At 44.8% G+C, this 25399-nt stretch overlaps 1 protein-coding gene across 6 annotated transcripts in view; it reads left to right on the top strand.

Annotated features, from left to right (window-relative positions):
• LOC143774687 (uncharacterized) overlaps positions 1-17711 on the top strand; it is an 80352-nt gene extending 62641 nt beyond the window's left edge. For all 6 annotated transcript variants that reach the window (XM_077262448.1, XM_077262443.1, XM_077262447.1 and 3 more), the window contains 5 exons: positions 7247-7324; positions 10924-10977; positions 12534-12682; positions 13151-13254; positions 16424-17711. In XM_077262448.1, coding sequence (XP_077118563.1) covers positions 7247-7324; positions 10924-10977; positions 12534-12682; positions 13151-13254; positions 16424-16556 — 518 coding nt within the window. In that variant the 3' untranslated portion in view covers positions 16557-17711. The remainder of the gene's footprint in view (positions 1-7246; positions 7325-10923; positions 10978-12533; positions 12683-13150; positions 13255-16423) is intronic.
• The last annotated feature ends 7688 nt before the right edge of the window (positions 17712-25399 follow it).

Genomic DNA, 25399 nt, shown 5'->3' with positions numbered 1-25399 from the left:
TCCACAAGAAACCCAACAGCTGTGGAAGGGGAGAAGCAAGCTGTTTATCCATGATGGCAAGCTGTGCAGGAGGAGCATCGACCCACGTACTCATGAATTGGTGTGGCAGATAGTGGTGCCAAGGCGAGATGCGCCCATGGTTCTGGGAGCCTACCATGATGGAGCCGGACACTTCGGATGGAAGAAGCTAGAGAAGCTACTCCGAGGGAGGTTCTATTGGATTGGCATGAAGAGAACCATTGAGAAGTGGTGTCGGGAGTGTGGTCCATGTAGTCTGCGCAGAAAGGACCGTGACAGCCAACGGGCCCCCCTGCGGCCTATCATCACCAAACGGCCGCTTGAACTGGTCGCGCTGGATCATGTGAAGCTGACACCTAGCCGGTCGGGCTATATCTACGCCCTTACCATCGTGGACCACTACTCCAGGTTTCTGGTGGTTGTGCCTGTTAAAGATCTAACGGCCAGGACTGCCGCCAGGGCCTTCCAGCAGCACTTTTGTAGACCCCATGGCTACCCAGAGAAGGTACTGACCGACCAGGGGCCTGCCTTTGAAGCAGAAGTATTCCAAGAATTCTGCCAGTTGTACGGGTGTAAGAAGATCAGAACTACACCGTACCACCCTCAAACCAACGGGATGTGCGAGAAGATGAACCAGGTAGTAATCGATTTATTGAAGACCTTACCTGTGGAGGAACGGAATCTGTGGCCGACAAAGTTGCCTGACTTGGTGGATATGTACAACCACATCCCAGTAAGTTCCACCAACTGTACTCCAGCGTACCTGATGCGAGGAAGGTCTAGTCGGTTACCCGTTGATCTGGACATGGGGGTCCTAGTACCTGAAGATACCTCGCCGGATGCAGATTGGGATGCAGAAAGGCAGCGAAGGTACCGCGAAGTGCAAGAGTGTGTGGAGAGAAGTCTCGCCCAGGCTAGGCAGAAGCAAGAAAGGGACTACAACCAACGCGCTCCTGCGATTCCCCTGTCACCTGGTGAGCAAGTGCTTAAACGGAAGAGGAGGTTACACAAGCTCGATGACCAATGGGAAGCGGAACCGTATACCATTTTGCCATCCGACTTCGACAACACTAAGGTCTGTCTCATCAGCAAGGACAAAGGGGAGACCTCAACAGCGGTATCCAGGGATCACCTTAAGGTCTGCCCCGATAAATTGAAAGAGAGGGGCATGGCCCCAGAGATCTCCCCGCCGGTGGAAAAGGAGAAAATGTTCCATACTGTCCTTGGTGACTTTCCCCAGTCCTGGACTCTGATAAACCAAGCCGTTGCGGTACCTGTTGTAATGTTTGAACAGCCGGACCCGCCAGAAACAATGGTGGTACCAGATCATCTGGCTCCACTACCTCAACAAGCCTTGCCTGAAGATGCCATGCCAACCATTGAACCGGCAAATCCTCCCTCTGCTATCAGTGAATCTGCTGTACCCACTGTTGATAATTGCAGCTCTGAGAGCCCTAACCTGCCAGTGCTACCCAGACTCACTAGAAGTGTAGTTAGAAGACAGCGCACTACACCAGCGGTAGCAAGCATAGCGGGCCCTGTTAGGCCAATAGCAACCCCTGCGCTGCGAAGGTCCACACGCAGCACTCAAAATCAAACTCCCCTCCGCTACAAACTTTGGAGGTATTAATAAGGGCTGCTATTTAATTGAAAATGTTGTATATATATCTTTTTGTTACAGGTTTTTAAATGGACAATAGAGTAATGGACGGTGAATTGCTCAAAAACTTTCAAAAAGGGGGGCCCCTTTGTTTACCCGGGGTCCCCGCTGTTTCAATCACTGAACTGAGAGTCATAAACTGTGCATGACCTAACTTTTGCAACGTTCAAGAATCCTCACCTCCCGTAAAGGGAAGCCTTGTTATGTTCAATTGTTATGCTATTTCAAAAGTTTGTGTGTTTCCTGTTAACATGTATTATTGTTCTTGTTTTCCCAGTCCCGGAGTACTGGATTTAACCGGGGGGGAGTGCAGCACCCCAGAGTCCTGGTTGTTGCAGTACTGTGGCTCCGCCACTATGGGGAGCTGTGGTACGTCTGATTGCACTAAAGGAGTTTCTCTGACCAGGTACACTCACACCACACTTCACACTCCGGCCACCAGGGGGGGTGGTCCTATCTAGTAGGCCACTCCTCACAACTCTGGTAAAACTGGGGGTTGGACAGGAAGACAGGGAGAAGTAGCTGGGAAGAGCTAGTGAGAGGACCTGTCAGGGATGGGGATCCTGGCAGACTCCTCAGAGCAGAACTAACCAGTAAACAACGGGAATACAGAAAAGGAGAAATACCAGAAGGGGTCCTGCTGTTAGACCGAGGCAACATCCTTCTGAGGCGCAAACAATCGGTGGCCGGAACGCCGAGCAAGTAAGAGACTTTAAGTACATTGCAAACCACGGCAGGACAGCTAATTACAGGTTGGCTGTCTCACTTAACACCTAAGCAGACAACGGAGGCAGCTGTGGGAGAGGGGCGACTCTAGAGTCCCGGAAGAACTCCAGGCCTACCCCGTCATACGGGTGCGTCCTACCATATCACCTGGAGGACGGAGAAAGAACAGTAGAGACAGAAAGAAACAGTTGTGAGGACTATCCCGGGAGCTCAGCAGGGAAGAACTACAACACACAGCGCTAGAAGGTAGATACTGATTCCCACCTGTGAGGAGAACTCCTGATGTGTCGTTGGACCGGCCGGTCTCTGAAAACCCAGTTAACAGCGCTCTGGACTGAGGTCTCCAACATCTTCAGTAAAGAGGTAAAGAGACTGCAAACTGGTGTCCTCATTATTTACCGCGACCTGCACCGCTACAACACCACTTATTGCACCGGACGTCCCCCACTGACAGACAGGGCCACGGACCGGGTCTAGCCACCGTGACAACCCCAGGACTGAGACCTAGAGGCCCGGCTCCGGGTACCCCTCGGCCCTGCGGCGGTGTGGGGGCGCTCCAAACTCACAGTAGAAAAATTAGCAATGAAGCGACGATAAAAATTAGCAAAGCCCAAAAATTTCTGAAGGCTCTTCACAGATGTGGGCTGAGTCCAATCAAAAATAGCCTGGACCTTAACAGGGTCCATTTCAATAGCCGAGGGAGAAAAAATGAACCCCAGAAAAGAAACCTTCTGAACTCCAAAAAGGCACTTAGACCCCTTCACAAACAGTGTATTAGCACGAAGAATCTGAAATACCATCCTGACCTGCTTCACATGAGTCTCCCAATCATCGGAAAAAACCAAAATATCATCCAAATATACAATCATAAATTTATCCAAATACTCCCGGAAAATATCATGCATAAAGGACTGAAACACAGATGGAGCATTAGAGAGCCCGAAAGGCATCACAAGATATTCAAAATGGCCTTCGGGCGTATTAAATGCTGTTTTCCATTCATCACCCTGTTTGATGCGAACCAGATTATACGCCCCTCGAAGGTCAATCTTGGTAAACCAGCTAGCCCCTTTGATCCGAGCAAACAAATCAGAAAGCAAAGGCAAAGGGTACTGGAATTTGACCGTGATCTTATTGAGAAGGCGAAAATTTATACAGGGCCTCAAGGAGCCATCCTTCTTGGCAACAAAAAACGGTGACGAAGACGGGCGAATATGCCCCTTCTCCACGGACTCTTTTACATAAGTCCGCATAGCGGCGTGCTCTGGCACAGACAGATTGAAAAGTCGACCCTTAGGGAACTTACAGCCAGGAATCAAATTAATAGCGCAATCACAGTCCCTATGAGGAGGCAGAGGACTGGATTTAGGCTCCTCAAATATATCCTGGAAATCCGACAAAAACTCAGGAACCTCAGAAGAAGGGGACGAGCAAATTGACATCAGAGGAATGTCACTATGTATCCCCTGACAACCCCAACTAGTCACGGACATGGATTTCCAATCCAGCACTGGATTATGTACCTGTAACCATGGAAACCCCAGCACAACCACATCATGCAAATTATGTTATGTTCATGTTCATGGCTAACTGTGTCCAGTACTGAGGTTTATTCTTGGCCAATGGCGTAGCATCGATCCCCCTCAAGGGAATAGGGCTCTGCAACGGCTCCAAGGAAAAACCACAGCGCTTGGCAAATTCCAGGTCCATTAAGTTCAGGGCAGCGCCAGAATCCACAAATGCCATTACAGAAAAGGACTACAATGAGCAAATCAGGGTAACAGACAAGAGAAATTTAGGCTGTAAAGTACTGATGGTAACTGACCTAGCAACCCTCTTAGTTCGCTTCGGGCAGTCAGAGATAGCATGAGTAGCGTCACCACAGTAAAAACACAGGCCATTCTGACGTCGGAACTCCTGCCGTTCTGCTCTCGTCAAAACTCTATCGCATTGCATAGGCTCAGAACTCTGCCCAGAAGACACCGCCATATGGTGCACCTCCTTACGTTCACGTAAGCGCCGATCAATCTGAATGGCCAGAGACATTTATTCGTTCAAACCAGCAGGCGTGGGAAACCCCACCATAACATCTTTAAGAGCTTCAGAAAGACCCTTTCTGAAAATAGCCGCCAGGGCATCCTCATTCCATTTTGTAAGCACAGACCACTTTCTAAATTTCTGACAATATATCTCTACTGCTTCCTGACCCTGACACAGAGCCAGCAAAATTTTTGCTGCCTGATCCACAGAATTGGGTTCGTCATAAAGCAGTCCAAGTGCTTGAAAAAACAAATATATATTGAGCAATGCAGGATTCCCTGGCTCAAGGGAGAATACCCAGTCCTGCGGGTCGCCACGCAACAGAGAAATAACAATCTTCACCTGCTGAATGGGGTCACCAGAGGAACGGGGTCTCAGAGCAAAAAATAATCTGCAATTATTTTTAAAATTCAAAAACCTAGATCTGTCCCCAGAAAACAAATCAGGAATAAGAATTCTAGGCTCAGAAACAGGAGTTTGAACAACATAGTCTTGGATACTCTGTACCCTTGCAGCGAGATGATCAACACGCGCAGACAAACCCTGAACCTCCATATCAGCACCAAGCTCCTGCACCATCCAAAAATCAAGGGGAAAAAAAAAAGGACAAAACAAGCAACACACAAAAAAAAATGACTCAGAACTTTCTCTTCCCTCTTTTGAGATGCATTTAACACATTGTGGGCCAGCTGTACTGTTATGACCTGGTGGGTACGGAGCGGTGCTGAGATGACCTGATGGGCAAAACCAATCATGGACTCACTACGGAGCAGCACTGAAATGACCTGGTGGGTAAAACAAAAATATGACTAGCTCTGAGGAGGTGGTAACTTTACTGACCGCAATCCCTACTCCTAACACCAACACTAGAAATAGCCGTGGAGCGTACCTAACTCTGCCTAGACGCCTCTGCACAGCCTAAGAACTAGCTACCCCTAAAGATGGAAACGGAAAGCTATCTCGCCTCAGAGAAACCCCCAAAGGAAGATAGCCCCCCACAAATATTGACGGTGAGTGGAGAGGGAAATGACAAACTCAGAAATGAAACTAGATTTTTTAGCAAAGGAGGCCACTACTATCTAAATAGACAGAGATAGGATAGGTGGCTGTGCGGTCAGTATAAAAACTAAAAGTCCACGCAGAGTTTACAAAAATAACCACCACACTGACTCACGGTGTGGAGGGGGCAAATCTGCGACCCCAGAGCTTCCAACTAGCCAGAATATTTCATAATGACAAGCTGGACAAAGAGACATAAATTGAACTAAACAGAAGGTCATAAGCAGGGAAAACCCAAAAAGTAGCAGACTTATCTTAAGCTAAAAATGGACTGGCCAACAGAGAACTTCCAGGAAAGAACTGAATCCACAGGAAATACATTGACAGCTGGCATCCACTAAAGCCAAAAGCCCAGTTAAATAACAAGGCCAGGAAACCGATTAGTGAACGCAGCTGCTAAGTTCCACTTGAAACCACCAGAGGGAGCCCAAGAGCAGAACTCCCAAAAATACCATTCGCAACCACAGGATGGAGCCCAAGAACGGAATTCACAACAGGAGTGGCCAACACAGAACAGCTGAGACAATTCAGTATGGAGAGCTCCAGGAGATCAACTGAACTTATTAACCCTTGCCATGACAGAGCAAGGAAAACCTACAATGTTTAATAGGATGGTGAAACAGTTCGAATAAGTGCAGGAGTTTGTGTAACAGGATGCTGCAATCTTCTGGCCACTCTCTGTATCCCCTTGGCATCACTCCTCTTGGTATCTGTTGAACTATATGTTACTCTGTAATGTCTTATCTTGTTTGTATCCTCTGAATTACAAAGTGCTGAGGAATTTGTTGTGCTATAGAAATAAAATTAATTATTATATTGTCCTCCATGCTGAACTGCTTCTGAATATGTGCAACATAAAGATAAGAGTGTGTATTGTGTATGAAAGACATCCTAGGAGCTAGTCTTCACTCTCCAGCTCAGAGACAACTGAAAATTAGTAATAAATAGTGTAGAGGTGAAAACTGGTGAAATATACAGGATACAAGTCATAAAATGACCAGAAATAAAAATTATATTTAAATTCAGGTACTTGCTCTTAAATGGTTAGTGTCGTTTAAACCAACACTGCAGAAATCATTAGTACAAGCAAATATACAAATATACATTTTGGAGTATATTTTGTTACAGAACTCTGTTTTTTTCTCAACTTGTGAGCCCCTTCTTCCCTACCCCTCTGCCTTTTAAACTCATCATCCTCTCTGGAAAACTTCTAAAGTCAGTCAGTATTTGGAGAGGAGAGAGAGGAGCAGATTAAAAAAGACACATACATAAACAGACCTATGCTCCTGCTTTATAGTAAGTGTATATCTCACCTCAAAGCTGGAATCACAGCTGCACTGCTCAGTTATTCTGTATAATGTCCTCTATGCTGCTGCTTCTGAACATGTGCAACATAAAGACAAGAGAACAAGATTACTTCATGTCTGTGTACACTGTATATTAAATACATCCTAGCAGCTAATTGTCACTAACAGCTCAGAGACAACTGAAAATTAGCGATAAAGTATGCAGAACGTTCTACATATTTTTTCCTTCTCCTTTGTCTTTATTTGGCATTGAGGCACCAGATGCCGCCCATGGACAGAATGTATATACATTAAAATGATAACTGTATTTAACGACAAATACTAACTCTGTTACGGGCTCCGACATTTCCAATCCGCTGTCTGAAAAGAATAGTGACTGGCATATTAACCAATCACAATTTATACTTATGATTAACCAAGGCTACTTTCTTCATAGTATCGCCGGTCCAGGACTCAATCAATAAAGAAAAAGAAACTTGGAAAGAAAACTTGATGAAGATGAACCAAACATTGGGTGAGTGAATCTTGGATCCTTAATTTACAGGATGGGTGCCTTCATTTGCCACTACAAACATATGTTAGGGCCCTGCTTAGCGAGTATGGTGGCACCTGCTCATATGATTTGATGAGACATCTAAAAAATTGATTTTAGGTTCCCTTTCCTGGGATATTTTGGGGAATTGATGAATGAATCTGTGAATAATGTTGATATAGAGTAACTGAGGTCCTGGGTTCGAATCCAACTAAGACGAGCACCTGGAGTTTATTCCATGAATCGCCGCTTTATTAGGGACCGCCATCAAGGCACGAGCTGGACCACCTTTGGGTTTCCAAACTGCAGCAATTTGTCAAGGTGCAAACTTCACTGGGGGTTGAATACTGACCCATCGGGACAGAATAGCCTTTGGTAGTTGCTGAACATTAGATGGAGGTAGTGACCTGCTCCGAACAGCTCCTTCTACCTTATCCAAGAGATGCTCTATGGAATTAGGATCTGGGGAAGCAAAGAATACACATGTTTGTAGAACCAGTCCATCACTGTACTAGCCTTGTGACATGGTACAGTGTCCTGCTGAAAGTGTCCTTCTACCATGGGGTAATCAGCTGCTAAGATGAGAGGAATGTAGCCAGCTACAGTTCTTAGATCTGCCCCGAGGCGTAACTGGAGGCAAATGGGTCCCGGTGCAAAATATGGACCTGGACCCCAATACTTCTAAATGGCAGTCATTCAGTTAATGAAGCATGAATAGCATATTCACATAATCACCATATTGTTACTGAATATATCCGCTATACCAAAACTAATATCCCAATAAGAAACTAAATGCGATAAATATCACTACACAATGCCCATATACAGGTCCTTCTCAAAAAATTAGCATATAGTGTTAAATTTCATTATTTACCATAATGTAATGATTACAATTAAACTTTCATATATTATAGATTCATTATCCACCAACTGAAATTTGTCAGGTCTTTTATTGTTTTAATACTGATGATTTTGGCCTACAACTCCTGATAACCCAAAAAACCTGTCTCAATAAATTAGCATATCAAGAAAAGGTTCTCTAAACGACCTATTACCCTAATCTTCTGAATCAACTAATTAACTCTAAACACATGCAAAAGATACCTGAGGCTTTTAAAAACTCCCTGCCTGGTTCATTACTCAAAACCCCCATCATGGGTAAGACTAGCGACCTGACAGATGTCAAGAAGGCCATCATTGACACCCTCAAGCAAGAGGGTAAGACCCAGAAAGAAATTTCTCAACAAATAGGCTGTTCCCAGAGTGCTGTATCAAGGCACCTCAATGGTAAGTCTGTTGGAAGGAAACAATGTGGCAGAAAACGCTGTACAACGAGAAGAGGTGACCGGACCCTGAGGAAGATTGTGGAGAAGGACCGATTCCAGACCTTGGGGAACCTGAGGAAGCAGTGGACTGAGTCTGGTGTGGAAACATCCAGAGCCACCGTGCACAGGCGTGTGCAGGAAATGGGCTACAGGTGCCGCATTCCCCAGGTAAAGCCACTTTTGAACCATAAACAGCGGCAGAAGCGCCTGACCTGGGCTACAGAGAAGCAGCACTGGACTGTTGCTAAGTGGTCCCAAGTACTTTTTTCTGATGAAAGCAAATTTTGCATGTCATTCGGAAATCAAGGTGCCAGAGTCTGGAGGAAGACTGGGGAGAAGGAAATGCCAAATGCCTGAAGTCCAGTGTCAAGTACCCAGTCAGTGATGGTGTGGGGTGCCATGTCAGCTGCTGGTGTTGGTCCACTGTGTTTCATCAAGGGCAGGGTCAATGCAGCTAGCTATCAGGAGATTTTGGAGCACTTCATGCTTCCTGGCACCTGCTCACAGTGCCAAAACCACTGGTAAATGGTTTACTGACCATGGTATTACTGTGCTCAATTGGCCTGCCAACTCTCCTGACCTGAACCCCATAGAGAATCTGTGGGATATTGTGAAGAGAAAGTTGAGAGACGCAAGACCCAACACTCTGGATGAGCTTAAGGCCGCTATTGAAGCATCCTGGGCCTCCATAACATCTCAGCAGTGTCACAGGCTGATTGCCTCCATGCCACGCCGCATTGAAGCAGTCATTTCTGCCAAAGGATTCCCGACCAAGTATTGAGTACATAACTGAACATTATTATTTGATGGTTTTTTTGTTTGTTATTAAAAAACACTTTTATTTGATTGGACGGTTGAAATATGCTAATTTATTGAGACAGGTTTTTTGGGTTATCAGGAGTTGTAGGCCAAAATCATCAGTATTAAAACAATAAAAGACCTGACAAATTTCAGTTGGTGGATAATGAATCTATAATATATGAAAGTTTAATTGTAATCATTACATTATGGTAAATAATGAAATTTAACACTATATGCTAATTTTTTGAGAAGGACCTGTATTATCACCAGGTAGTATCGGAGTATAACCACCATTTTGTCCTGTAATAATGTCCTTCATTCAGGACCCTAACCTGTAATAATGTCTCCCATCCTTTCGACATCCTGAATATATGTCCCCCATCCTGGCTCCAATACTGTAATAATATCACACATCATATAGCAATGTCCCCCAACCAGGCCCCTGTCCTGTAATAAGGTCCCCCATCCCCTAGCAATGGCCCCAATCCTGGCAGTCTTCACATACATATGTAAAATAAGAAAAAATAAACAGAAAAAAAGATTCCCCCCATCCTGGCCTCTATCCTGTTATAATGCCCCCCATCCTGGCCCCTATCCTGTAATAATGTCCCCCATTCTATAGCAATGCCCCCCCATCCTGGCCTCTATTCTGTAATAATATCCCCCATCCTATAGCAATGCCCCCCATCCTGGCCCCTATCCTGTAATAATGCCCCCCATCATGCCCTCTATCCTGTAATAATGCGTCCTATCCTGCAATAATGTCCCCCATCCTGTAGCAATGCCCCCATCCTGGCCTCTATCCTGTTATAATGCCCCCCATCCTGGCCCCTATCCTGTAATAATGCCCCCCATTCTGTAGCAATGCCCCCATCCTGGCGGTCTTCACATCCACATGTAAAATAATAAAAAATAAACATAGAAAAAAGATTCCTCTCACCTATCTCCGCTCCCACGACAGGCGGAGTCCGGTCCTCTTCCATGGTTGCAGGAGGAGATGTGTGATAGGCCCACTGTCGTCAGCTGCCGGCCTCTGATTGGCTGCTGCCTGTATAGCTGTGTGTGGTGCAGGGAGCTGGTGGCTCTCTGCGCTGCAGGACATTTTGACTGAACGTTCAATGTTCATCGGAGGATGCAACCACGATGGTTATGCCTCTGGTCAGCCCTAGTGTCCAAACGCCCCGCACACTATGATTCCACCTACACCAGCCTGAATGATTGACATCTGTCAAGGATAGTTTATTAATTCATGCTGTTGGCACTAAATTCTGCCCCCACTGCCACATGGCGCAGGGCTGGTGCTGAGGAACAATGATCTCTGCGTTCCGTCCTATAAGTTATCAGCAGGGGGTGTTATAATTGGCTGCAATTTTCTTGACTGCGCGCCACCTCTCCCACCAATTGTTGACATCTACCTCTGACCCTAAAGTCTTTATCATATTTGTTTTTTTACAGTGAAAGAATTAGAGCTCCTAAAGTCAGATGTAAAAACCATTAAAAAAGTCTTGGGTAAGTCTACAATGAAGGCATCAAGTTTTTTGTCTTCCCTCTCCTCCAATAGATATTGTACAGAAATCCCTTTACTTAAAGGAAATCTGTCAGTAGATTTTTACTGATTCCAGCGATGAGTCACTTACTAGGCTGTGTTGTTGTTTCAATAGAATAAGTGTTTTATCAGCAGGAGATTATCACTAGAGGACTAAGTGACTTGTGCCATGTAGTTCTCTATATTCATGAGATCTGTGCAGATTTGCCTAAACCTCTAATTACCAGCTTTTTGCTTATGCATAGTGTACACAAAAAGCAGCCAATCAGTGCTGTGGGTGGGGTTATACACAGCTCAGCATTCAGAGCTGTGCTAGAGCTGCAGCATTGAAAACTATGACTTTATCGCACCTGCTGCACCCAATAAAGTAAATGATACATCGCTGGAATCAGGGTCCCTGCCTCTACATTATGCTGCTCTCAGATGGGATAGCGAAAAACCTGGTGACATATTTCCTTTAACAATACAATCTGCAGCTCATCATCACATTGTAGAAAGGAACATAGTGATGGGGTCCTGGAGATAACAGTTGTACTCAGTCCCCGGTGCCTCAGGGGGCCCAGACTTTGTTGTCTGCACTCTTCTGCAGTACATCTCCCTCTTTTGAAGCATATTTCTTACCCTCACAACATACAAAGATAACATTTCAGGACCTGTCATGGTGTGTACATCACAAATCAACCGAGTGCCCTCATGAGGAAAAGCCACAGGCTGAGGGAAGGCGAAATTAGGCTGGCTTCCCTAATACCTATGTGAGGGAGGGCCAGGGCCGTAGTCATGACCGAGGACTCCGGGGCATCTGTGCCCTGGCCTCTCATCACATGAAAATAATGTCCATTATTCTGCATACCTGTGGGTCCACTTTCTACGCCGTCAGGGTCCCCTCTGCTCTGCTGCAGGCTCTCTATAGACGGTTCAGCATAAATAGAGACACAATCCATTTCAAACTGTAAACAAAGAACTTTCCTTGGGTTCAATAGTAGCACATCCACATCAGTTACAATATCACTTAGTTTCAATTGCAGCACATCCACATCAGTTACAGCATCAACACAGAGTACGGCATTCTTCACTTCTGTTACTTTCCCTGTGTCTCCACTAATTACTTCCAGGGGTTCCCCGGGCCGTACCAAACTGTTCAGTACTGCAGCATCCTCCCTGTCCAGCATAACCACTCTTAGGTGTTCCCTCGTCTGTTTAGCACCAGATAAAAGGGCTTCAGCTCATGATGAAAGCTGCCACATTCTCAGAGCGACCTGCATCTTTATCCTGCTGTAATTCCTTAGCTGTACTTGCTGACCCACTAGCATTGCACGGCTGGTTCCTTTCCATGAAGCGCTGCGGTGCTGCTGCACTGTCCTGCGCACTTAAGCCCTTCGGGATGCCTGGGGCTCCCTGGCCCTCTGAGCTGTACCAGAGTAGACATTTATATTGGATGACCCATTTAAACCTCCCCTACTACTCTATATGTGTGTGCTATATTGTGTCACCTAGTTAACCATTCTCGTTCTGCTTTTAGGCCTCTGTACGTCCTGTCCGGCTGGCTGGTCCCGACTTGGTTCAAGTTGCTATTCTTTTTCTACATCTCACCAGACTTGGCAGAATTCCCAGGAAGAATGCAGGAAAAGGGATTCTTCCCTCCTCATCTTGAAAAGCAATATGGAACTGGTAATTTATTAACTCTTATGGGGAGGACGATACCTTAATTAAAGTGGGCGTCTGATTTAGAAAACAACATTTTCAAACACCCTATTAGATAATAGAGGTAAGGGTGTCTAGGAGTTTGACCAATCATAATACGCAGCATTATAGCAGCATCTTTTTGGGTGTACAGATGGGTTTACTTCATCTTGGTAAACTGGTAAAACTACAAAGTGCCTCCTGGTAAGAACAAGAAACGTTGCAATTTATCTCTTATTAAAAGTTCTCTTCTTTCTACAGACCCATAGGATTTTTTTTTTAAGTTCTACAGTGCACAGCTCATTGCCAAGGTCACCGGCCACCTCTGCAGTCTACCAGTTGTCATTGACAACTCATTTTTTTTATTACAAGTCATCAAAGATGATTTGTCAGATTCATCAATATACAATTTGCAAAGAATTTATTGTGTCTGAGATGTGTTCACCTTTTCCCCAGGATGCAGTTCGTCCATTAACTGGCAATAAGAGATTTTGGATCGGTCTCAAGAAGGGCAATGGAAACACTTGGCTCTGGGTTGATGGAACGATGGCCGTGTACACGTGAGTGATGAGCACGTGTTTCATGTACAGACGTATTCTGAAAACCTCCACGGTGGAATTCATTTCATATCTTCTTTCAAGAACCATAACTTTTTTTATTCCTACATTTACATAGGGCTCGTTTTTTGTGGAACATGTTTCGGTTTTGAATAAAAAAAAAGTGTGTAGGGAAATGGTGAAAAACAGCAATTTTTCTAGTTATCTTGTGCTTTTGTTTCTATGTTGTTCATTAAGCAATAAAACTGACCTGCTGACTTGTTTCTCCACGTCAGTACAATTAAGGGGATACCAAAATTGAAAAGTTTTTTTCTTTTAATATACAGTGGGGGAAATAATTAGTTGATACCTTGCTCATTTTGTAAGCTTGCCCACTGACAAAGACATGAACAGCCTATAATTTTAAGGGTAGTAGGGCAGTAGACCTACTGGACTTAAAAAACTTCTGAAGTTTATGAAATAAGTTTATAGTTTGTCATGATGTTTTGAGACCTGTCAATTATTTATTTTTTCTTTGATGGAGCAGTGTGATGGCATGTCAGTGGAGATCAGAGCTCGCTCTGTTTGCTGCTATTAGAGCAGGTGCCAGCTCCTGATTATGTACACTTAACAGGTTGTTAAAGGGTATTTTTAGTCATTTATGGCCTATATACAGAATCTGTCTTAAATGTCTGCAAGGAGAAGAAGATCCCTCTACTCTCATGTATTTATTATACTCACTTATCTAACACCATTAATTCCACAACGCTTTAGAGACATTATCGGCACTGTCCTCATTGGGGCTCATAATCTAAATTCCCTATCGGTATGACTTTGGTGTGTGGAGACTCAGGAGGAAACCCACAAAAACACGAGCAGAACATACAAACTCCTTTCAGATGTTGTCCTTGGTTGGATTTGAACCTGGGACCCCAGTGCTGCAATGCTGGAGTGCTAACCACTGAGCCCATGCTGCCCTACTTTACTCTGATAACTTTTAAAGGGAACCTGTCACCCCCAAAATCGAAGATGAGCTAAGCCCACCGGCATCAGGGGCTTGTCTACAGCATTCTGGAATGCTGTAGGTAAGCCCCCGATGTATCCTGAAAGATGAGAAAAAGAGGTTAGATTATACTCACCCAGGGGCGGTCCTGCTGCGGTGGGCGTTGCGGTCCGGTCCAGCGCCTCCCATCTTCTTACGATGACGTCCTCTTCTTGTCTTCACGCTGTGGCTCCGGCACAGGCGTACTTTATCTGCCCTGTGAAGAGCAGAGCAAAGTACTGCAGTGCGCAGGCGCCGGAAAGGTCAGAGAGGCCCAGCACCTGCGCACTGCAGTACTATGCTCTGCAGAAAAAGTACACCTGCGCCGGAGCTGCAGCGTGAAGACAAGAAGAGGACGTCATCCTATGAAGATGGGAGGCCTCGGACCGGACTGCGACGTCCATCGGACCGCAGCGGGACCGCCCCTGGGTGAGTATAATCTAACCTCTTTTTCTCCTGTTTCAGGATACATCGGGGGCTTATCTACAGCATTACAGAATGTTGCAGATAAGCCCCTGATGACGGTGAGCTTAGCTCATCTTCGATTTTGGGGGTGACAGGTTCCCTTTAAAGGGGTTGACTGATACCTATAAAGCCCTTTATAAATATCTATTTTTACCCCCTAACCATTTTTGTAATATGCTTTATTGTAAAATTCCCTACCATAGTGCCTACCCTACTATTCACTGTGTGTTTGTTTTTATATTTTTTTAATGACAAGATATGCCTGGTTTCAGCGGGTGACGTGGCTGATGGTTTTGATTTTTATGGATGGGTTGTCTGATACCTATAATGCCCTTTTTAGATATCTATAGTTAAGCTGTGACCAGTTTGGTAATTAGCTTTCTTATAAATGTCCTACTCTTCTCCCTGTCCTGTTATTCCTTATAACTGCTATTTTACTTTTTACTTTGTGTGACGTTTCTTTTGAGGGGAGTCTCAAACGGGACATCGACAGGAAGATATCCCTGCGGCCACTTCTCCGCAGCTTGTATCACCCCTCTTGAAAAAAGAAAATATTACGGGGCTACGCTGTGGTCACATACCATAACTTCTGTCACTACCGCCCCCTGCTGATATCCTGGTTTAGTAGTGATGATGGAGAAGTGATCATATCTTCAGTGACTGCCTCACTTTTTCTGTCCCCACCACCCACAACCTAATTCGCTACCATTTCAGTCCTTCAGTCTCTTTCACTGAAATTAGTTGTCATCAGGGAGTGGCGATAGAAGCAGGGTGAGTGACACTATCACCGTTCCCTGATGACAATTTATTTTAGGTTGGTGATAGAAGCTGTGGGGCGATGCCACTGTAAATCAGCCTGCCTCTATCACCGTCCTTGATGACACCTCATTACAGGGAAAGAGGTGGCCGTGCCAGAATTATGGACTGTGACAGCAGCAACTAAAGTTGCTGGTGGCGGCGACAGAAGAAGTGAGGCGGTGGCCACTAAAGATGTGTTTACTTCTCCATCACTACTTATGAACTAGGACATCATCAGGGGACGGCGGGGACATAAACTGTGGTAAGTGGCAACCCCCTGAGGATGTCTTGTTTCAGGAGGGGTGGTTTATTGAAGCTGTGGAGAAGTGAGTGCAGCCCCAGCCTCCTGAGACATCTCCTCAAATGAAACATCACAGGAAGTAAAATAAAATAATGGCTATAGGGAACAGCAGAATCGGAATAAAAGTAGGAAATTTATAATAAAGCGTATTACAAAAACGATTAGAGCTTAAACATAGATATTTATTATGGGCATTATAGGTATTGGATCACTCCTTTAAGGCATACATAAAAATCATAACCTTCGGCCACCTTACCTGGTGGGACCCTGCATATCTTGTCATCTTTTACTACGAGGTGGAACTGCCTATAACTACTGAAGGGGTCAAGTCCTCCAGATTTAAACCTCTGCCACATGTAGTGGAGATCTGTAGGGTGAACCCCTTGCTATGATCTCCATACTCCCCATTCTAGACTGCTTTTCATAATCTAGAAAACCCCTTTAAACTCCAATCCTTTACTAGGTTGATGGAAGGTACTGCATGTTCTTCACAATCAGGTCACAACAGCTCTGATAGCAGGGATACAGTATATGTAATGGTACAGTCTATGCATCCTCTTAATCTATACCATATATTTTCTTTACAGTAACTGGAATATAGGGGAACCCAATAATGCCGCACAACGTGAGCACTGCACTGAGATGATAGCGGGAGGATGGAACGACTTCGATTGCGACAAAGCAATAGATTACATCTGCCAAAAAACAACAACCTGCTGAGTAATGACTCTGATCAATGCAAGTCTACGTCTTACGCCCGGCAATATCTAAGCTCTGAGTGACAGTAAAGTGGGTCACTGGCAAATTGTTTCTTAACCTCTAAGCCAAAGCCCTAATCCCGACCAGTCCTTTTTATGCACCTACAGGCCAAGCTCACACGTCCGTATTTTCGGTCCGAGTGCTGTTCGTGGAAAATTGGACAGAAAACAGACAGCGCATGGACAGCAGCCAGACCAATGTTAATCAATTGGGCAATGCAGATGAGCTTTTTTTTTTAGGGACCATGAAAAATACTGCGCATGCATTACTGCACTCCATATGTCGGATGAGACTCGCTCATTCCAGTCTATGGGTGCGCAAAAAAAAAATCGGATTCCATATGGTGAAACTGAATTGCATCTGATCTTTACAGATACATTGCAATTATTTAACACAGCAAGCTGTATTTAGTCTTGTCATTTTTAAAAATCTGATGATGTATAAAAATTGTCCCGATTCACGCGAAACAATTTTTTTTATACTCTGGTGTAAACTTAACCACATAAAAATTATGCCCCTAATGAAGCCCCTTAGTGTTCCCACACAGTTAGTACTCCTTGTGTGACCTCCACGCAGTTTGATTTCCCAAAGATGCTCCCCACAAACTTTGATACCTCTGCGTTACCCCCTTACACACACACACAATATGGTTCCCCAACAGTGCCGCTCCCATACAGTATGATGACCCCCTGTACACATGATGAACGCACAGTGCCCCACACACATTATAATGTCCCGCCACACAAAGTATGTTTTCCCCACTGTGTTCTCCACAAAATGATGCCCACACACAGTATGATGCCCCTTTATGCAGTATTATTCCCCAGTGCCCCTTCATTGAACGTGGTGCTGCCACATTGCTCCACCAACACAATGATGCCCCCACGCAAGTATTCCCTCACAGTGTCCGCACACAGAATATGATGCACCTAATGTCCCCAACACACAGTATGATGCTCCCAGGATCCCCACCACACAGTATGATGCCCCAACACAGTATGATGTCTCATAGTGCCCACATCCCACCTGTGTGTTGCCCCCATAGTCCCCCACACACAGTATGATGCCCCCACACATGGTATGATACCACACAATTCCCTCATCCCACCAGTGTGGTGCCCCTCTACTCTACTGGCCAATAAAAACAAATGTTCACTAGGCCCATTCCCATGATGAGAGAAATTCTCCGCTTTGGGATGTGTCAACACATCAATGTCATGGTGCCAAGCCTAAGATGGTGAAGAGTGGAGCATGATGCTGACACTCCACGCTCCACCATTATATGCAACTGTATCTGCTTCCTAAATACACAGATACAATTGACAGCGTGACATGCTGCCGACTATACAGGACAGCCCAGGACTGTCCACTGGACTCAGGATGGTTGGGAGTCACGTCTAAGCTTCTGGTATATAGAAAGCAGTGGTGGTCAGGGATCCTCATGGACCAAAGTGTGACTTCTTAACAACGCCATCTGTTTTCTATACAATACGAGCATTAAGAATCTAAAGTATATTGGTAGAAACTGCGCTAATAGTAAAGTCCCTGGTGGTCTAGGGCAGGATAAAAGATAATGGCCCAGCAAATGGAGGTCCAAGGCTGTGAAACATTACACATCTCTCCTCTCATGTTGCTCCTACAAGCTCACTGTTTTGGAACCTATGAAGAATTTTGGGTCCTGAGCAATGGCCTAGATTTTATTACCAGAGTCCCTGTGAGCAACACCAATACATTGCAATTCTGTGCTAGAAATAAGTGCTGGATTATCAGAATGTCTGGATTATAGTGATATATAATCCCAGCAAGTATACATTTCTGCTTTTTGCAGTAAAATATAACTCATTCTTGCAAAATGCTTCTTGTATAATCTGCTCAAAAATAACTGTGGGGAAATGTCTCCTATGAATGGTACATTAAGGTGACAAATATATCACCTTCCTTGTGACGGCCGTGCTTCATCATTAACAAATGAAAATTATATTTTAATTTGGAGAAGTGATTTCATGTTGTTTTTATCCATCACATATATGGTATGACGCCTCCTTTCCTCTGCTGCATCCGGGGTGGCGGCGGAGAGTTGCTCTAGTTGTCATTTCCCATATTGATCACTAGAGGGCACAAGAGTCCCATAGACCGTGAGGCATCAGTCCACGCATTTCGCGACATGTGTAGAGTCTCATGTGCAATGTCTCAGAAATGATTTTCGTCCTGTTCTTTCAAGAGCCATAACTCTTTTTATTTTTCCATCGACATTCAGTACCTGTATTTTTTTTCTTTTTTTTTTTTTTTGGAGGAAGGGTTGGAATTTTGAAAGACACCATTCATTTTGCGATATAATGTACTGAAAAATGGGAAAATATTTCCAGTATTTTTTTTAGATTTTTCTTATTACTGCATTAACCCCTTACCGAATTATGCCGACAATATAACTCCATGACTCCGCCGCTCTTATGGCAGATAATGGCTAATTTAATCAGCCATAATCTGCCTTTAACAGCGGTTGGTGTGGTGGAGCTCTGCCCATGGTTCTTAACCTGGAAAATGGCGCTGTCAATCACATTTAATCAAGTAAAAAAGGCAGCACACTGCAGCGCTAAGACATGCAAATATGAAACATGAAAACTGAACTGCAATACTGCACTAGAAATATGAAAAATGAGAGCGTTTAGCGCATAAAAATGGCCAATTTTATGTGTACCTGATAGCCCCTTTACGGCATCTCTCGTATATCAGGTCCTACGCTTGCCTACCTCGCTGAGAATAAACGTCTCCATGTGAATGGGTACCTGTGAAAACCTCTTCCTAGACTCATATTCTCTCTCTCTGTGGAGGGGTACTGGACCTGCTGCGATTAAAACACCTGGGCTAGGAGGCGGAGTGCTCAGTCAGAAGGCTAAATAATATATTTGAAAAAACTGACCGTCACATTTCATATTTGCATGTCTTAGCGCTGCAGTGTGCTGCCTTTTTTACTTGACTATATATGAGTTGGTTACTCTAGGTTCAGCACCTGTTCACACTTAGTCTATGTATGGATGTGACGGTCAGTTTTTTCAAATATATTATTTAGCCTTCTGACTGAGCACTCCGCCTCCTAGCCTCAGGTGTTTTAATTGCAGCAGGTCCAGTACCCCTCCACAGAGAGAGAGAATATGAGTCTAGGAAGAGGTTTTCACAGGTACCCATTCACATGGAGACGTTTATTCTCAGCGAGGTAGGCAAGCGTAGGACCTGATATACGAGAGATGCCGTAAAGGGGCTATCAGGTACACATAAAATTGGCCATTTTTATGCGCTAAACGCTCTCATTTTTCATATTTCTAGTGCAGTATTGCAGTTCAGTTTTCATGTTTCATGTTTGCATGTCTTAGCGCTGCAGTGTGCTGCCTTTTTTACTTGACTGTATATGAGTTGGTTACTCTAGGTTCAGCACCTGTTCACACTTAGTCTATGTATGGATGTGACGGTCAGTTTTTTCAAATATATTATTTAGCCTTCTGACTGAGCACTCCGCCTCCTAGCCTCAGGTGTTTTAATTGCAGCAGGTCCAGTACCCCTCCACAGAGAGAGAGAATATGAGTCTAGGAAGAGGTTTTCACAGGTACCCATTCACATGGAGACGTTTATTCTCAGCGAGGTAGGCAAGCGTAGGACCTGATATACGAGAGATGCCGTAAAGGGGCTATCAGGTACACATAAAATTGGCCATTTTTATGCGCTAAACGCTCTCATTTTTCATATTTCTAGTGCAGTATTGCAGTTCAGTTTTCATGTTTCATATTTGCATGTCTTAGTGCTGCAGTGTGCTGCCTTTTTTACTTGACTATATATGAGTTGGTTACTCTAGGTTCAGCACCTGTTCACACTTAGTCTATGTATGGATGTGACGGTCAGTTTTTTCAAATATGTCAATCACATTTAACACACACCAGCAGGAAGGCTCTTCATTCCAATGCAGTAAAATGTGAGAAATTAAAAAAAAATATATGAAAAAAAAAGTTCAAATCACATGCCTTTTTCACCCATTAAAAAAAAATATATTTGATATTGATATAAAAATAAAAATGAATTAATCTGATTGGTAACTGGCATAATGAGAAAAAATTAGAAACCCCAGTATTACCTTTTTTTTGGCCGCCACATTTCAATAAAGTGCAATAAGACGTGATCGAAACATCGTATGTACTCCCAAAAGGCATCAGTAAAAAAATAAGCCGTCACAAAGCCCTATACCCCAAAATGGAAAATGTTACGGGTATTGGAAAATGGCGCCAAATTTTTTTTTTTTTACAAATTTCTGATTTTTTTTTTCACCACTAAAAGAAAAACAGCAAAGAAAACTACATGTTTGGCATCTGCGTACTCGTACTGAGCGGGAGAATCGTATTGCTAAGTCAGCTTTATGATATAGTCAACGTAGTAAATAAGAACAAAACAAAACAATTTTTTTTGCAACTTCAACACATTTGGAATTTTCTTTGCGCTTTCCAGTACGTCACATGATAAAATGGATGATGTCATTCAAAAGTACAACTTGCTCCCAGACCCGCCCCCCAAAAAAATCCCTCATACAGGTATGTGGATGGAAAAATAAAAAAGTTATGGCTCTTGTAAGAAGGGGAGGAAAAAACAAAAATGAAAAAAACGGAAAGTGTAAGAGCTGGTTTTTGCACGCTGAGCTGCGGTTTATATTGATTACATTTTGAGGTACATATGATCTTTGGATCGCTTTTTATTGCATTATTTTGTGAAATGTGAAGACCAAAAAACAGCAATTCTGGCATTTCATTTTTTTTTTTCCTTTTCAGATTTTCACATCTGATATAAATACCACAATTTTACATTTTTATATTGTTTTGATGCTATTTTTTAAAAATCTTTCAATGGGTAAAAGGAAGGGATTTTGTATATATACATTCCAAAGACATACTGATAGGGAATTTAGATTGTGAGCCCCAACGGGGACAGCGATGATAATGTGTGCAACCTGTAAAGCGCTGCGGAATATTTTAGCGCTATATAAAAATAAAGATTATTATTATTATTATTATTTACAATTTTTCCTTTTCTATTTAGTCCTCTAAGGCTACATTCAAACCAAGTTTTAATATACTGTGGAAGGTTGGCTCACTTAGCTGCTCCTCGAGGTAGACACAGGCACACATGTGGTTAAAGTCTCTGGGTGGTTTATTGCATCATAAACCAAAAAAACCCAAACTGGTAACAGAAAACATTTGTCCGTCTCAAATGGAAATAAAAAGTTCATATACAGCCCTGCCCAGTTTCTCTGGGACAACACATATGGCAGCTCTCGCAGGAGCTAGCAGTCAGGAGTAGTGTTGAGCGATACCGTCCGATACTTGAAAGTATCGGTATCGGAAAGTATCGGCCGATACCGGCAAAGTATCGGATCCAATCCGATACCGATACCCGATACCAATACAAGTCAATGGGACTCAGGTATCGGACGGTATTCCTGATGGTTCCCAGGGTCTGAAGGAGAGGAAACTCTCCTTCAGGCCCTGGGAACCATATTAATGTGTAAAAGAAAGAATTAAAATAAATAATATCGCTATACTCACCTGTCCGACGCAGCCGGGACCTCAGCGAGGGAACCGGCAGCGTTGTTTGTTTCAAATTCGCGCTTTTACTTGGTTACGTGAGGTCCCGGCTTGTGATTGGTCAGGGCGGCCATGTTGCCGGGACGCGGACCAATCACAGCAAGCCGTGACGAAATTACGTCACAGCTTGCTGTGATTGGTCCGAGTCCCGGCAACATGGCCGCCATTAACCAATCACAAGCCGTGACGTCACGGGAGGCTGGACATGCGCGTATTTTGAAAAGCGCGCGTGTCCAGCCTCCAGTGACGTCCCGGCTTATGATTGGTCACGGCGCCATGTTGCCGGGACGCGGACCAATCACAGCAAGCCGTGACGAAATTACGTCACGGCTTGCTGTGATTGGTCCGCGTCCCGGCAACATGGCCGCCATTAACCAATCACAAGCCGTGACGTCACGGGAGGCTGGACACGCGCGCTTTTCAAAATACGCGCATGTCCAGCCTCCCGTGACGTCCCGGCTTGTGATTGGTTAATGGCGGCCATGTTGCCGGGACGTCACTGGAGGCTGGACACGCGCGCTTTTCAAAATACGCGCATGTCCAGCCTCCCGTGACGTCCCGGCTTGTGATTGGTTAATGGCGGCCATGTTGCCGGGACGTCACTGGAGGCTGGACACGCGCGCTTTTCAAAATACGCGCATGTCCAGCCTCCCGTGACGTCACGGCTTGTGATTGGTTAATGGCGGCCATGTTGCCGGGACGCGGACCAATCACAGCAAGCCGTGACGTAATTTCGTCACGGCTTGCTGTGATTGGTCCGCGTCCCGGCAACATGGCCGCCCTGACCAATCACAAGCCGGGACTTCACGTAACCAAGTAAAAGCGCGAAATTTAAACAAACAACGCTGCCGGTTCCCTCGCTGAGGTCCCGGCTGCGTCGGACAGGTGAGTATAGCGATATTTTTTATTTTAATTCTCTTTTTTACACATTTTTACATTAATGTTGTTGCGATACCCGATACCCGATATCACAAAAATATCGGATCTCGGTATCGGAAATTCCGATACAGCAAGTATCGGCCGATACCCGATACTTGCAGTATCGGAATGCTCAACACTAGTCAGGAGGCTTCCTACCTCCACACACCACAGACCAAGAAAAAAAACAGGCTGGACATTTATTTCCCCAGCCACCCCTTTGAGGTGGAGATATGGTGAGTGGTTTCTTACCTACTCACCTAAAAACCCACCCATAACATGGCCTCTTAACTCCTTCAGCTCATAGCATGCTGATGGAGATCTCGGCACCAAGATCTAGGGAGATGAGCCATTCTGAACATCCCCTCGTCCAAGCCTGTGGCCTGCAGCAACGACCCTGGGACCCCGCTTCACCGTAGAAACCACCCCCGGTAAGCAATAAGACGCATGGATTATAAGAAGCACCACCATTTTATTAAAGAAAAGATTTTTTTCCTATCTTTCTCCTCAAAATTTGGGGTGTGCCTTATAATCCTGTGCGTCTTATAATCCGCAAAATACACTATATATATAAAAATAAATATAATATAATACAATATATCATGCTGCCGTGATTGTGATGTCCCACGTGACAGATACTCTATTATGTCCTCCACATTTTCATTTAAAATACATTTGTGCCAAAGCTTCATTACCAATGTAGCAGAAATGCTAGGCATGGTTCATGTGATAGACAAAAAGGATAATTAAAAGAACAGCCTGCCTGTAATGTTGGTGTGGTGTGTACATGCAGTGCGCAGGGATCCCAGTACATCGGGCATGGGTAGGATCCCTTGGTGTCATCAGTGGTGGCCGTGCCCGGAGCCTGGCGCACGGTTCCCTCATGGCTAGATGTCAGTGGTGTACCCCATGAAGTTGATGCAGAGATGAAGCAGGGGAAGAAGCAGATATGGTGTTACGGAAGTAAACTGTACTTAAAGCAACAGGTATAATAACAGTAGATGGAGCTACATAAACTTGATGATCACATGTCTGATTATCTTAGGAGAGGTCCCAATAACAGTAGCAGAATGAGAACACACTAGAGTATGTTCTAGTACAGTCTGTAGACGCTGGTGGTTAACCTGTAAGACTAAAATAAAAGCCTACGAGTTTGCTACACCCTAGTGGGCCTTCATGTAATGTGTCGGGGTGTAAAAGATGAGTACCTCGTCCACGGCTACCGCCCCGCACCACACTACACCTCCAGATCCCTATGCCTTCTCTTCGTCATCACATGTAGGTGTCATGTGTTTACTGCAACAGAGACGAGCCAGAAGACAGCAGTGTCTGATTTCTCCTACCCCTGCACTGTTTAGAAGCACTTCACCTTCATATTAAATGGTGCAGGTTTCTTTTAGCAATGCAGGGGTTAATCTGCTCAGTTGAGAGCTCTTGGAAGCTTTCCTGCATTAAGGCTCTCAGCTTTTCACTGTTAGCCACTCCCATCTCCTATTTAATCTGGACCCTGCCAAGCACTCATTGCCAGAGAGAGCTTATGCTGCATGGTTAGGTGATGGTGATGTGGCGCCCCAGGGTCCTGGTCGTTACAGTAGCATTGCTTCCCTCACGGGGGAGGTGGTGTTACGTTTGGAGGCAAGAAGGGATAACTGTCACCAGGTAACCAGAAGCATGCAACATGTTCACACTCCAGGCCACCAGGGGGAGCTTTTGATCCTATTTACTAGGTGACTCCCCATATATATGGTAGTTTGTAGGGAAAGTTAGTCAGTTCTTGCCAGGAAACAGACTGGAGCAATCTGAGGCAGAAGAGGGTGTACAGAGCTGTGTAGCCACAGTGCTGCAGTTCCTGGAAAGAGACATACAGAAAGACAAACGTATTGCAGTGAGCGTGTAGGAGAGCGAAGCACAGGAGAGGAATACCAGTGGGAGACCAGCCATGAGCAGGCTGCCTCCTTCTGAGGCACAGAGACCGGTAGCCGGAACACCAAGGTTGTAAGGGCCTCTACGACTTACATCAGAGACCGGCAGGACAGCTGAACTCCAAGTTACCTGTCCGCCTTAATACCCAGAAGGCACGGTGACACCCTTAGAGCCTGGGGCATGCTAGAGTCCCTATGAACAGGCTCAAGTCACCAGTCATACGGGTTGTGTCCTATCCTATAAGGGGGACAGAGAGAGAACATCTGTGAGGACCGTATATGAAGCCATAGGCAGTAAGGAACTACAACACCACAGCGCTAGAGGAAGGCTTTGATTTCCACC

This window comes from Ranitomeya variabilis, chromosome 5, assembly GCF_051348905.1.
Source record: "Ranitomeya variabilis isolate aRanVar5 chromosome 5, aRanVar5.hap1, whole genome shotgun sequence".
In the NCBI taxonomy this organism is placed as follows: domain Eukaryota; kingdom Metazoa; phylum Chordata; class Amphibia; order Anura; family Dendrobatidae; genus Ranitomeya; species Ranitomeya variabilis.
This window is presented reverse-complemented; position numbering and strand designations above follow the sequence as displayed.